This window comes from Misgurnus anguillicaudatus, chromosome 8 (assembly GCF_027580225.2).
Source record: "Misgurnus anguillicaudatus chromosome 8, ASM2758022v2, whole genome shotgun sequence".
Classification (NCBI taxonomy): Eukaryota; Metazoa; Chordata; class Actinopteri; order Cypriniformes; family Cobitidae; genus Misgurnus; species Misgurnus anguillicaudatus.
The window spans coordinates 26,365,589-26,380,557 of NC_073344.2; the positions used below are offsets into that span (position 1 = coordinate 26,365,589).

The 14,969-nt window shown below is 39.3% G+C and overlaps 1 protein-coding gene across 1 annotated transcript in view; it reads left to right on the forward strand.

Moving 5' to 3' along the window:
* Positions 1–14,969, forward strand: part of LOC141365795 (histone deacetylase 4-like) — a 31,117-nt gene that overhangs the window by 12,924 nt on the left and 3,224 nt on the right. The window contains exons 4-22 of the mRNA XM_073870610.1: positions 604–839; positions 947–1,082; positions 3,833–3,953; positions 5,059–5,177; positions 7,149–7,277; positions 7,363–7,466; positions 7,563–7,664; positions 7,916–8,087; positions 9,285–9,466; positions 10,368–10,538; positions 11,958–12,141; positions 12,416–12,549; positions 12,652–12,754; positions 12,848–12,894; positions 12,988–13,095; positions 13,186–13,241; positions 13,331–13,418; positions 13,520–13,639; positions 13,727–13,824. Coding sequence (XP_073726711.1) covers positions 604–839; positions 947–1,082; positions 3,833–3,953; positions 5,059–5,177; positions 7,149–7,277; positions 7,363–7,466; positions 7,563–7,664; positions 7,916–8,087; positions 9,285–9,466; positions 10,368–10,538; positions 11,958–12,141; positions 12,416–12,549; positions 12,652–12,754; positions 12,848–12,894; positions 12,988–13,095; positions 13,186–13,241; positions 13,331–13,418; positions 13,520–13,639; positions 13,727–13,824 — 2,410 coding nt within the window. The remainder of the gene's footprint in view (positions 1–603; positions 840–946; positions 1,083–3,832; positions 3,954–5,058; positions 5,178–7,148; positions 7,278–7,362; positions 7,467–7,562; positions 7,665–7,915; positions 8,088–9,284; positions 9,467–10,367; positions 10,539–11,957; positions 12,142–12,415; positions 12,550–12,651; positions 12,755–12,847; positions 12,895–12,987; positions 13,096–13,185; positions 13,242–13,330; positions 13,419–13,519; positions 13,640–13,726; positions 13,825–14,969) is intronic.

The window sequence follows — 14,969 nt, forward strand, 5'->3', positions numbered from 1 at the left end:
TCATGTTCTGATCTGTGCTTCTTTAATATCATCTTGAGAAATGAAGAGCTGATGGGATTTATAACCTTGTCAGATTTGTTTTTTTGAATGGTTTGAGGTTTCTGTATGAAGACACAGGTGCTGTTGTAATCATCTTTAGCTGCAAGTTTATGCTGAAACAAGAAATCAAACGGAACTTTTAGAAATCAGCTAGAAATTATGAAAAATCATGAAAAAGTCTTTATTTACTCCTATCTTATTTTGTTCAAACCCTTTATATCTATCTTTGTTGTGTCTTTTTTTGTCTTGACCCATGCTTGTCTGTGCGCATTACCTGTGCATGCTCCACTGTTTTAGGTAATTTACTTTAAAAGTGGAAAATGATTTTTCCTAGTTAGCCGTAACCCTACAATGTAAAGCTGCTTCTAAACCATTTTTATTGTACTAGCTTGAGCTTGGGTAAAGCTACTAACCCTCTACCAGAACTTCAACTCTTGTCAACTCCTAGCATACAGACATTATGGACAATTGCAGTTATGTGTAAATCTTGCATTAGTTTGAACAAAAAAGCATCTCTCTCAAGATAACAATATCTCTCTTACTGATTTTTCTGTTGCCCTGCAGTTGAACTGAGTTCGGCTCTGCCCGTAAGAGTCCCGCCTGCCGCCATCCCCATGGATCTGGGTGTGGACGCGACCCTTGCACCGGACATGATACGCCACGAACAGAAGCTGCAGCAGGAGGTTTTGGCTCTTAAACACAAGCAACAAGTGCAGCGACAACTTCTTATTGCTGAATTTCAGCGGCAACATGAGCAGCTGTCACGCCAGCATGAGGCCCAGTTACAGGAGCACATGAAGGTACGAACGTTCCTTCTCCTCAGCTGATGTAGTGCTCGGTTCCTGGTGTTTTCCTGTGTGGGTAAGGGTTAATGTTTTGTGACCTTTGTGAGTGTTTCTTTCATCAGCACCAACAGGAGCTTCTGGCTCTTAAACACCAACCGGAGCTCATGGAGCACCAGAAGAAGATGGAGCAGGAGCTGGAAAAACAGCAACGAGACCAGAAGCTTCAGCTTCTCAAGAACAAAGAACGTGGGCAAGAAAGTGAGTTTCTCCTTCTCTTCATTGGAGCTTCTGTTCATTTGCAGGGCTTCTGCATTAAAGTCTATGGATGTGATTATTTTAGATAATACAGAACGCTGAAAAGTCAAATTTTTTTCAATTCAATTGAATTTATGTAGAACTTTTCAAAATTTTTTATTTTCAAAGCAGCTTCACGTGAAATAAAATCAAAGAAAAACAAATAATCATTTTGGGTGGAGTATTTAAAATGATGAAGCACCTATTTCATTGCTTAAAAACAAGGTTATTTTATGTGTTTGGTATAATAGAATGTGTTTGCGTGGTTTATGGTTAAAAAACATTATTTTCCACATATCTTACGTTTTTGTAGCTTCAGATTTCACTCTCTTGCTGAAATGCACGGATTTATAAAGCTCGGTGTTCCTGATTGGCCAGCTAATCTGTGCGTTGTGATTGGCCTGAATACCTCTGATGTCAGCAGGAAATGTGACGCTCCTTACCATGTTTGAAAGATTTGCTCACAATGCAATGCTGACAGGAGTTCATTTACAGGCTGCGAGCCAGAAGCAGAAGGAATTATGATAATTTCGCTCTTTACTACATCGCCGATCCCAGGAAGTAAACTGTTGCCTACAATCCAAATGTGTTTGTTGTAGTCCAAGATAAACAAATTTAAATTTGAAAATTATAACTTGCATCATCATTTACTTTAGGGTTTGTACCTTTTGCATATCTTTAACTAATGTACTAATACACACCAAAGGAAATGTAAAATCGTGAATCGGACCATTGGTGCTCTTTAAAGTTAGGTTTATTCATTCATATTAGGTTTGGTATTAGGTATTCAATGTTGTTAGTAGTAGAATAATGCAAGAAGAAATACTCTAATTCCAAACTATAAAATTTACGTAATTTACTAAAGAAAGGCCTAGGTTAACGGTAGGGTAACAGATTTGATCATGAAACATTTTTAGTTATGCTGGTTAAAAGTCTCCTCACATCCTGATAGCAATCACTGTATTAAGTTTGTTTTTGTTTGTATCTGTGGAAATTTGTCATCTGTGGAAGGCGTAGGACCACAAAATGTTCAACCAATCATAGATTTCGGTCCGAACGGACGTTTCCTTTTTTGTCCCTCATACGTAAGCGTAATTTGAATGCCCTAAGAGCAAAAACCCAAATTAACATCGTTAACTTTACCGCTTTACCATGAGATGCAAACAGCTGCAGGAGGGAAAGGGTCTAAAACGTCGTTGCACTGTTTATTTTGGTAAGGTAGGTACGCGATATGTTTGTATTGAGATGGATGCAGATATTCTACTTTGATGAAACATTGTGTTGCTTATGAAATTTGTGTTAGTTTACGGATAAGTGTAACAATATAGTTACTACGTCTACATGACCGAAAGTGTGCTTAAACTTATTCTGATGTAAACCAGTTGTTTATGTTGGTTAATTTGGTAATGTTATTCACTTTGTACTGCAAAGTTTTCTCGCTGGTGAATGAGATGAGAGATGTGTGTGCGTGTTCATGTGTTTTGAAAGAGGCATGACTTTGGAGGACGATTTGACTTGAGGGTGGGATCTTGATTTCATTGCTAGGCGGCTACCGTTAGCATTTTTCAAAATGTGTTACCCTACCTTTAAGCTAATGTCTCTTTTCAGACACAGATTACGAAAAGATACACTGCATACACTGATTTTGGTTCATTCACAATGCCAGTGATTTTTGGGAATTTGTGCGTGCGTTCACACACGCATCCCATAAAGATCCTCTCAGGGCCGGCCTGTCTAACATGCTTCCTCACTTAGGAACGCCCCTTACACCCTTGTTTCTGCCTCTTCTTCACACAGGACGCATTCCGTAAATGTTATGGCAATTTCAGTCCCCTTTATAGGAGCGATCCCAGAATCACTTAAGGGACGTGTTTGCGTTCACATAGGAGCAGTCGTAGCCTATTGGTTAGAGAGTTGGGCTTGTAACTCGAGAGTTACTCGTTTGACGCTCACGGCTGGCAGGTTATGACCGAGGAGCCCTTGAGTGAGGCACCTTAACCCTAATTGCTCTCCAGACATTGCGGTGATATAAGGCTGTCACAATGATTAAATAATCGTTTCATCGCAATTGTTTGACCTCATCGCGATGATTTCAGATCACCGCAATGATTGCACATCCCTCTAAAAACACAAGAGGGAGCTGCAGCGCCTGTATAAACCAGACGGTGTCAGATTACTTTTAAAAATGTGTTATGTGTATAAATATTAACTGCCAGATAAACCTCGCAAAAGATTTAATTTAAATAATCACAACATTCTGTGAAAATTATTTCATAAACAAAAAAATGTATGAGAATTAAATGTCAAAGCTGTAAACAGGCAATTAATCGTCATAATCGTCACAATTTATTAAACAATTAACAGTCAGCCAAATTTCATAATCGTGACAGCCCTACGGTGATAGCTGCCCACTGCTTCGTGTGTGTGTGTTCACAACTTGCAGTGTATGTGTTTACTATTCACTAGGATGGGTTAAATGCAGACGGTACATTCCAAGTTAGCTTTAACATAGATTGCGTCACTTTCACTTTACAATGTTATGGGATTTTTCTGGGATCAAATGCTGTGTGAATGGGGTTAGAGAGAGATATGGCAGTCAGCGCATACAATGGTTCTTTAATGGCAAAATTTCCAGCCTTGTGAAAACCTGATCTTCTGACCGGGGCCACGAGCGTCATCCATTTTTCATATAATTTGTGCTTTTCTGTGAACAGGTGCAGTAGCGAGTACCGAGGTAAAGATGCGCCTGCAGGAGTTTGTTCTGAATAAGAAGAAAGCACTTGCTCAACGCAGTCTCAACCACTGCATGTCCAACAATCCAGGGTACTGGTGCAGGTACGAACCGATCGTGCAGATTACAGATTATTCTTTGGTGTAGTTATTTCTGAAGAGAATCTAAACGCCAGTCAGTTTTTTTGTGTGTTTTCCAGTTTTATTGTGTTGATGGTAATGGGACATTTGTTTATTTTGCATGATCATCTGCTGATCAAACTGCTGATTGCATAAAGATCACTCTTTAGGGCCAGATTTTATTTAACAGGGCAAATTAGTATGAGAGCTTTATTTTAAAACAGCCAATGGGAGTGAATATTTCTGCGAGTGATTTACTGACAAGGAGCAGGTTAAAGAACACGGACGCATAATCTCTTTTGCCTAATTAACAATGCAATTTAAGGGTGCAATGATGCAAACCTTAGTAAATCAAACTGTGATTCATTTAAAAACATTTGATTTTTTGTCTGAAAAGAAAACACGCAAAAATGTCCAAAACTTTTGAGCACAAATTTTTGACTTTAAAATAGTAATGGTTGTTTTAAAATCAGTGAATGGCTTAGCTCCTGGATATCTTTCTGACTTGCTACGTACTCATCATAACCCATCTAGATAACTTAGGTCAAGGGATCTTGCTTTGCTCACTGCTCGCCGGTCGAAACGGAAGCACCAAGGGGACCGAGGTTTTGCAGTATGAGGCCCTAACTTTGCAATAGCCTTCCATCAGAACTAAAACATCTGTTCCTCTTTTTAAATTTATACTTAAAAATGATTTACTTACAACTGCTTTTAGTACTTAATGTATTTTATTTTTGTATGTTTTTATCTCTACATAACTAATGTTACTTAGGGTTTGTACAATAACTTTTGTTTTGGATTATACTGTCCTGTACAGCACTTTGGTCAACTGTGTTATTTTAAGTGTGCTCAATAAATAAACAATGAAAATTATTAAAACTTATATCTGACAGTGCAAATGTGTCAGATCTGAATATCTGTGAGCACTAACATTAATAATAGCCATTCTGGCTAAGCCTGGTTTTTTCTCCTAATCCACATCAAAAAGTGGCTTTTTTATGGATATTTTCTGAGATGAAGTGTGATTGTGTTTTGAGTGTTGGACTGTGTTTGTGTGTTTCATCATCATTGTTTTCTGCTGTATGTGCAGGCAAACTCATCACAGTTCCTTAGATCAAAGTTCTCCGCCTCAGACCACCATCAGCCCCTTTAATCATTCTGCCATGGGGGTCTGCGACTCAAAGAACGACTTTCCACTTCGAAAAACAGGTACCACAAGCTTTAAGGCAGGGGTCTCAAACTGGTTTGGGGTCATTTATGAGATTGACATTTCATCGGAGGGCTGCAGAGCTTTTTTTAACGTTAAAGAGTTAAAAAATTTTTTTACATTCTATTATTTAATGTCTAATAATATTTGAAAATATATAAGCAGTGTTTTTTTATTATCTTTTTAATATACATTATTTTATAAAAGTAAGTTAATCTTTTCTTAACCAGATCTTAAATTTACTAAAGCCCATTAAAACCTTGCACTAAACTAACACATTACATTTCTATATACATTTATAAACTATTTTAAAACATTCTACCACCAGTAAGTGTTTCTGTTTTGATTTATTTTGGATTGTTTTCAATCACAGTATTGACTTTATTATGTTCCATCTTTGTTATTCCACAGTTTTAATGAATTTGCTATTATATGTGGAAAAATATTAATAAGTAAAAGTGATCCTAAAACTTTTGAATTGGTAGTCAATGTTACATAAGCTAGTTGGACAGGAAAAGTAATAATACTGCTCTATATGTAATTGCATAGCAAGCTACATAATAATATATTATACTACATTTTATACCACGGGTCTGTTGAATGCTTTATTCTGATTGGCTGAGAAATGTTCCATGAGTATGGGTTAATTTCTTATAACCGCACACCTAACTTGTCAAATGTCTTAAAAATAGGTACCAGAGCAATGTTTGTGGTAACCGTGGTATGTAAGGGATAATGTAGAGGCAGCCGGTAGTTATTGGGAAATAAGCCCTGACAGTGTGATCAGGACCCGACGCGAAGCGGAGGGTCTTGTATCACACTGAAGGGGCTTATATTCCCGATAACTACCGGCTGCCTCTACATTATCCCGCTTATTACACGGCTACTTGCCACATAAGAAAAAAAACTGGACATGAATATGAATTTGAAACATTTTATTGGCATATTTGTTTTAAATTAACATTTTTATCCTTCTGCGAAACTTTGCACAGATGCATAAAATGATCGTAATACCTTATTAAGATCCTCTGCTTCATACTTGTCTGTCTCCATTTTTTTCTCTTTTAGCCAGTCTTTGAGAAGTTTTAATGCCCATTCTGTATTTTTGTGTGTTGGCTACGTAGCTGTCATGCTCTATTTTGTAAAGTTCAGTCAGCTCTTTCCATTCTTAATTGTGGTTGTCCAGTGTTTGTCAGAAGATGGCGCCAAACAGTAATCTTTGTTGGCTCGGAGGGATTTAAAACATGCAAGTAGCACCGGCTATGCGTTATTATTTTGGAGCGGTTATTATTCGAAAAGAACGAACCTGCAAATGTCTCAACTGACCAATCAGAATCAAGCATTCCAGAGAGCCGTGTAATAAAAGAGGAATAATTGACTCCAGTCCTTTGAATGATTTGAAAATAATGCACACCCGAGGCTTATAATTTAATGGCCCGTCGTCAATTATTCCTTACATGTACTTCATTACCGTATATATAGCAGCATACATACTTTTATCCTCTGTACGTTTCTCCTCATCTTTCCTCTTTTCCTAACCTGGGCACTTGATGGCTCTTTTTCTTATCTGTTTTTATTTCTTCAACACATATAGACATGTTGTTCTGATGGGCCTGTATCTCTTTCCTAAAGGTAGAAGTTCAAACATATCACATTCTGGGTGGTAAAAGTTCAGTTTTATGATGCTGGATGCCTTCCCTAGATGTTGGGAGATGTAAATGTCCTTCATCATAGGCAGATGTCTATTGTTTCTGCAGTTCTCATTCTTGCAGTTTTCTACACTTGTCTGCTATTTAGATTTTTCGCAGTTCTTGTTTTGTTAAAATTGTTCACGTCACACATTGTATTGCATGGCTGGAATGATGGTCCTCCCTCAAGATTTATTTGTAATGTTGTTTTCTAGTTTTATCAATTGTTGGTAACAGACCGGTCAGCTGCTGTCCTGAACTAAATGTTTGACTCTCTGTTTGTAGCATCTGAACCAAACCTGAAGCTGCGCTCTCGTCTGAAGCAGAAGGTGACCGAGAGGAGGAGCAGCCCGCTACTACGGCGTAAAAACGGTCCGCTCAGTGCAGTGAAGAAACGTTCTCTGGATCTGGCAGGTGCTGTTGGGAAAAACGCATCACTTATATTTGCTGGCAGGCAAATATTTTCATACCAACTCACTCTTGTTGTGATGGTGAACAGATTCGGCATGTAGCAGCGCACCTGGATCTGGGCCGAGCTCCCCAAACAACAGCTCGCAGGGAAACTTGTCCGAGAACATAGTCAACGCGGCCGTTTCGAGCGAGGTAAGGTGATTTTCTGTTTGGATTAAGACATTATTAACCTTCTCTAAAGTACTAACCTAACATCAGCTGTGGGACGATTGCCCGTGTGTGCTGCAGTCGTCTTTATCTCACAGGTTATCCGGATGTGATGGGTCGCTGTACACGTCTCCTTCATTACCCAACATCACCCTGGGCCTCCCTGCCTCCACTGTCAACAGTGTGAGTATACGGCTCATGTTAAGTCATTTCTGTCTTAATAGTCTCATTTCTCAGGAAAGATAACAAAATATTCTTAAGACAACATCCACTAGGCTTGAGAAGCACAGTTGCGTATAAGATATCAGGACTTCATCTCATTCTTAAATGTCTAAATCTAAAGATTAAATTTACTTCAGTGCTTTGTCCATTTTTGTCATTTTGCTTTGTAATGCGATGCTTGGATAGCGGGTAATTTTCATTTCTCTACCCAGCAGGACAGTGAATGTTTGTCTGTGGCCAGTTTACCCATAAGCGCTCCGTTCCTGGGCACCTCTCACATTCCGTCATATCTTGGCAATTCTGACACTGCAAATACCCATAATGCACTGTTGCACCACATGGTTCTTCTGGAGCAATCTGCTCCACAAAGCCCTTTAGCTGCTGGTGAGTTTTTGAATTTCTGTCTTTGTTCAGTATCTCTGCACATAACATTTACTCTCTGCATACTGGTGTTGCTGGGTGTGCATGAATGAAAGGTTTAGACCTCTCCCAGGGTTGTTGTCTAACCCTTACATTAACATTTAAATGCCAAAAAAGACAATTTCATGGCTTTGTCCTGTACATTAGACTTGTCAGTACTGTTCCTCCTGTGCAATAAATGCATCTTTCCACACCGCAGTCAGCACGAGATCTGAGCGACTGAACACGGTGTGCCAGGCAGAAGTATGGCTGGTGCCAAGAAAAATCAACTGCTACTTCCCTGAGAGGGAACAGGGAATTGAAAAGATGAAGGCACACAGAGGTGTGCAGAAACAGTCATGGCCTAATGGTTAGAGATTTAGGATTATAACCCTAAAGTCGTCAGATTGAGTCCCCGGACGCTACAGTGATGGCTGCCCACTGCTCCGGGTGTGTGTGTGTGTATAACTTACAGTGCGTGTGTTCCCTTCTCACTGGGATGGGTTAAATACAGAGGTCACATTTGGAGTATGGGGTACCATACCTGACAATCACTAGGGATGCACCGATCCGATATTTTGGATCTGTCTGTATCGGGGCCGATCTGAGCTTATTTGGCCGGATCAGATATCGGACTGATCCAATTCCGATACCTGCATTACCCGTGGTTGTTACTGACAAGCTATTAAAAGGACAAAGTAATTATAAAAGCACCATAAACATTTTAGGCACTATATTCAAAGTCTACTTAATACACTCGTTAGTTTCATGTAAAGGAACAAGGTAGCAGAAAGGTTTTCTGTGGGTTAAGGTTTGGGCAATAGAATGTACAGTTTGAACAGTATAAAAACCATTACGTCTATGGAATGTCCCCACAAAACATGGAAAACTCTGTGTATGTAATTTTAAATTGTTCAAGAAAAATACAGTAGCATCGGATCGGCAGGTATCGGTATCGGACGATACTCAAATTTTCTGGAATCGGATCGGGAAAGGAAAAAGTGGTATCAGTGCATCCCTAACAATCACATCACTTTCACTTCAAACATCTCAAGATCTAAATATCCCAGAGCATTGTCTGTTTGCAACTGCTTAGTGACACGAGTTTATCATTATGAACTGATGAGAAAAACACGTTTATTTAGATGTTTAGAGCATTCAGATAGCATGCATTTGTGGCAGGTGTTGCAGCAGCTCCACTGCAGTCTCTACAGAAGTTGCGTCAGCACAGACCGCTGGGCCGTACGCAGTCCGCTCCTCTTCCTCAGAGCTCTCAGGCTCTTCAACAGCTGGTGGTCCAACAGCAGCATCAGCAGTTCCTGGAGAAACACAAACAGCACTTCCAACAGCTCCACATCAACAAGGTCAGAAAGCCCACTTTACGCTTTTATTCTTTCTCAGTTACCATGAAACATTTGCATGCATTTACATGACAGAAAGTTGGTAGTTAGTGGCTGTAGTGCACAGTATCCAAAGAAATCAGTGGATACTGAAAGCCAAGGTTTTACCGGTGTATGTGTGTGGTGGTTTGTTGACCGCTGATTATGTTTCTGCTGTAAGTAAAGTGATTGTTTCACTGAAGCTGGATAAACCTTGTACCTTGTAATATGCTATGCAGGAAAGGCAGTATTGTTGTTTCAAACTGACTGTAATAAATGTCTAGGCTTAAATTATTACAAATTTGGTGCTTTCAGCAAAGTACTGTAGTCTTGGATCAGATACGTGCAGTGATCTTTTTTCATGGGGGTGCATTGACTGGTTGATGAATCTGAAATCTCATTGTTGCATCTTTTAAAGAGACTCCATCATTTCTACTGTAGATAGAGACCTTACGTGAATGACAGATACTCAGCTGTGATTTATTTCATGATGCAGCTATAGAAAACTTGTTGTTTGTTTACTTGACGGCAGGAGGAGATCAGACTTGTGATATTATGACTTTTACTAAAATTATAATAGATAATTACATCTCTAAAGATTTCTACAATAAAATACTGAATGCATGGCAGTCAGTATTGTGTGTTGTGTCTTCTGAGTGATGTGGTGCTTGCAACACAAAGGTCATGGACTAAATTCCATCACTTTGTAAAAAACATCTGCCTATCCACAACTTTTCATCTAAGTGATTCATTGCTCTAAATGTCAGTTTCAGGTTTAGATTTTGTTGAGAAAACCACCAGAGTAAACGCCATTTAATAAACCAATAAAAATATGTTTAAATGAGAGGCAGTAATGGCATGTTTCAATTAAATGTCTACCTGTTAGATGTTGAGCAAACCTGAGAGTCAGCACCAGAGTCACCCAGAGGAGACTGATGAAGATCTACAAGAACAGCCAGAAACACAAACTCTTCCCATGAACATCAGTGTTAAACAGGAAGATCCTGATCTCACAGACGAGCAGACGCAGGAGGGACAAGAAGTGCTTTTCAAACAGGTGAGAGAGAGAGAGAGAGAGAGAGAGAGAGAGAGAGAGAGAGAGAGAGAGAGAGAGAGAGAGAGAGACTGATGTTGATCAGCGTGCTGTCTGATAAAACGCAAGGGTTTACCCTCCAAATTCTGCTGTCGGTAGAAGCGAGACACAAGACTCAATAAGAATAAATTCTAAAATTAATAAATTGTTTTGCAGATATAGAAATTATTTGTCGTGTCTTCACATTAAGTGTTATGCACATGTGATGATTTAATATAGCCTACTGTTGTACTTGTGTTTTTTTTCTGAATCGTTCATATTTACACAACAGACTACGTTTACTTGGATAATCATGGCATTTTAAAATGATTTTATGTAAATATGTTTGTTTTAGAACAAGGATATTTAAACCCAATATTCGTGCGCTTTCTAAAGTCTTGAGATGCGTCTTGCTAGGTGCACGCTTCAGACTTTTCAAACAGCGCGTGAGCATTAAGATTTTATGGAGCCAAAAGTAAACAAACAAACAAACAAACAAATAGCATTTTGCAAACAAATGCAACCATCTGTGCAACAGAAAGTCAAAGAAACAGAAAGAGCTTTGCAAACATAAAAGACAATTTGAGAATGAATGCAGGGGTTTAAAAAAAATCAATGTCCTGTTTTGCAGCAGAGATTCTCAGCTTGATGTTCTCACAAATTCCTGCACTTTAGTATTTTTTCACATTAAATTTTGGAAGTGGAATTTTGTGGAGGTCAATTTCATTTATTATTTAAAAAACTGTGATCCCGACTGAGAAAGATCAGAAATATTTGTGCAATGTTTTTTTTATTGTTTTATCATGTAATGTATATGTGATATATTTTTATTACTTTAGAGTAATTAAACGCTGGTGACTTTCATTGCTAGACAAACTTCTATAATGGCACACAAATATTTCTGATTTTTATCACTTTAGTAACATTTAGAATATTGCATTTAAACACGGCTGTTTTATTTAATTGCACAAAGAATCTCAATTTCCATCAAAAACGTCCTTGTGTGGAATTATGGTTAGAAACATAAATAGACTAATGGCAAATAAACATTTTGAGTGGTGCAATTTGCTTGCACTAAGGCACGTTCTTATAAAGCCTATACAGCTCTATTGGCAGTGTACCATGGCTATTAGAATTGAATTGCATTCCTTATTAGAAGTTATGATTATTTTTCAATTCAAACTTCACCTGGAGCCTAAAGCAAGAAAAAGAGAAAAATTCCTACTTTTTCTGAGATTTGAAATGAAAATGGATAGAGGCTAATCAAAGGCTTAGTTCAGCAGAAAGGCTCAATATAATCAAATGAACAGATGCAGAATAATGATCTTTAAAGAGTTGCATTGAATAAAACAACATCTGGTTTAGCTAGTTTTTAAAGCTAGTTGTTAATGTTTGTGTGAGTAGCAGGCTCTTCTGTTGGAGCAGCAGAGGATTCATCAGCTCAGGAACTATCAAGCATCAATGGAGGCAGCCGATGTGTCAGTCGGTTTCCCAGGGCACCGCCCCCTCTCCAGGGCCCAATCATCACCTGAATCTGCTTCATTTATCAGCGTACAGGAACAGCCTTCCAAAGTTCCTTTAAGCACAGGTACATCACACGCACGCACGCACACACACGCACACACACACACACACACACACACACACACACACATACACATACACCATATAGCTACTGTATTTACTGTCAATTTGTCTCTGCTCCTCTGTTTGACACATATTCTTTTAAATAAAGTTCTGAAGATATGTTTGGCAGGAGTCTGATCATACGGTCCTGTCAGTCATTCTCCAAGCATATAAGCAGCTGCCTTCCTGAGAACTCCTGAATTGAACGTGCAATGCAGGCTTTTATATTTCTACAGGTCTGGTATACGATTCCCTTATGCAGAAACACCAGTGCATGTGTGGCAACACAAACGTGCACCCCGAACACGCAGGCCGCATTCAGAGTATTTGGTCTCGGCTGCAGGAGACAGGCCTGCGCAGTCGGTGTGAGGTATGATGATGCTTTGACATAAAACTGTAAACACAATGTACATTGTTTATCAGCAGAGGATGTTTTGGTTGTAGTGATTCAGTCTGTCCTTTCATCTTTCAGTGTATTCGTGGAAGAAAAGCAACATTAGAGGAGCTTCAAACGGTTCATTCTGAAGCACATGTCATGCTGTACGGGACCAACCCACTGCGACAAAAACTAGACAGTATGACGTTTAATGCAGATCAATCAATGCATGCGAGCATTAGTAGTGATGTCATGCAGTCAAAATATAAATAAATGCTTTTGTGTCTCTCAGGTTCTGTCATATCCATGTTTGTCAGATTGCCATGTGGAGGTATTGGGGTGAGGATAAAATGATCATTAAATGGCACTCGTATAATTGGCGTTTGTGCAGCACGTGAGCAATAAAGTCGTGTTTCTCTGATCTGTCGGCAGGTGGACAGCGACACCATCTGGAATGAAGTTCACTCTGCGAGCGCAGCGCGACTGGCCGTCGGGTCCGTAGTTGAGCTCGTCTTTAAAGTCGCGTCGGGAGAGCTGAAGGTTTCTCATACCCATTTATTTTCTCCTTTGTCGTTTGATTTATTCATCAAGTACAAATGTGTAAAGTTGTTTGGTTTTTTGTCATTACAGAACGGTTTCGCTGTGGTCCGGCCTCCGGGACACCATGCGGAGGAGAGCACGCCGATGTAAGACGCGTCCGTTCTGTGCGTGTTATTCTTTCTCTTTCTAAACATTTTGGGGAAAATGAGCCGCTGATGCTTTCTTCCAATCGCAGGGGCTTCTGTTACTTTAACTCCGTTGCCATAGCGGCTAAACTCCTGCAACAAAGACTAAATGTCAACAAAATTCTTATTGTTGATTGGGTGAGTTTATTTTGAGGGACTATTTAAATACCAGTTATTGTAAGTTTAGTACTTTTTTTTTCTCCCTGAAACATTTGATCAAGTCCTTTTTATTGAAACAGGATGTTCATCATGGCAATGGAACTCAGCAAGCGTTTTACAATGATCCTAATGTTCTTTACATTTCGCTTCATCGTTATGACGATGGGAATTTCTTCCCAGGCAGCGGTGCTCCCGAAGAGGTCATATTAATGATATTTTTGATTAGGCAGATTGAGCAAATATTTTTATTTATTGCTTTCATAACTTGTGGCATTTCACGTCAGCAGGTGGGCAGTGGACAAGGAGTCGGTTTCAACATTAATATGGCGTTTACCGGTGGGCTGGAACCACCAATGGGTGATGCAGAATATCTGGCTGCTTTTAGGTAAACCCCTTTCGATGGGTTCATCACATGTGCTTGTTAGATGTGTCTGTTTCATGTGCTCGTCACAAATTTTCAGTTTGCCATCTCAGGTTACTGCTTTACACACATATGAATGATGTATTTGTATTTGGACATATTCATTTGTCTCGAGATATTAGCATGATACCTGTACAGCAGACTAGTGCCCTGTGCGTTTTTCTGTTAACAAACATCACAGTTTTCATGACTCCCATCAGTCTCTTCAGCTCTATAGGACTGACCTTTCTTGCTCTTGTGGTTTTAAAGAAAGTTAGTTTGCAAAACCAAAGCAAGCGCAATTTGATAAAAGATGGGCAGGTGTGGTGATTGTATCATGCAGTCAAAAATCGATTTTCTATGTTCTGATCATATAAACAGCCTTAAAGGGACGTTTCACTGAAAAATAAAACATTGCTGTTAATTTACAGTACTCACCGTCAGGCCACCTGAGATGTAGGTGAAGTTATTTTTCCCAGTAGAACAGTGAAGAACATTTTTATCTGAAACCGTATGCCCTGGTGATGCCCGTGTACAGCAGATACAGCAACTCTAAGTATTCCCAGTATTCCCATGATGGGTCTTGCATCGGAGCTCTTCAATTACCTACATGTCAAATGACCTAAACATAAGTAAATTAACAGCACACTGCCAAAAAAGGTGTGATTGACCCAGTCTGTTGTGACTTAGGCTTGTATCAGAAATGTCCTAACCCTTACCAGAAGGTGCGTGCTTTCGCTTCTCAGCTGTAAACACTGTCATCATTTCAAAACACGGATTGATATTCACGCTGGTTTACTGGCAGTAGTCATGCTCAAATTAGTTTTGCCATCAGTTTAACACTCGTGTTGAGTTTTGCTAACTTGACGGAGGACAGTCACGTACGTGTGTGTGTGTGTCCACAAAGAAAGGAATACCAGTGTTTTTGTGTGTGTGTGTACCTGGTAATTATCACGTTGTGGGGACCAATTGTCCCCACAAAGATAGGAATACCAGTATTTTTGTGACCTTGTGGGGACATTTTGATGTCCCCATGAGGAAATAAGCAAAAAAATCAAACAGAATGATGTTTCTTGAAAATGTGAAGTAGTAGAAAGTTTTCTGTGATGGTTGGGGTTAGGGAATGGGGT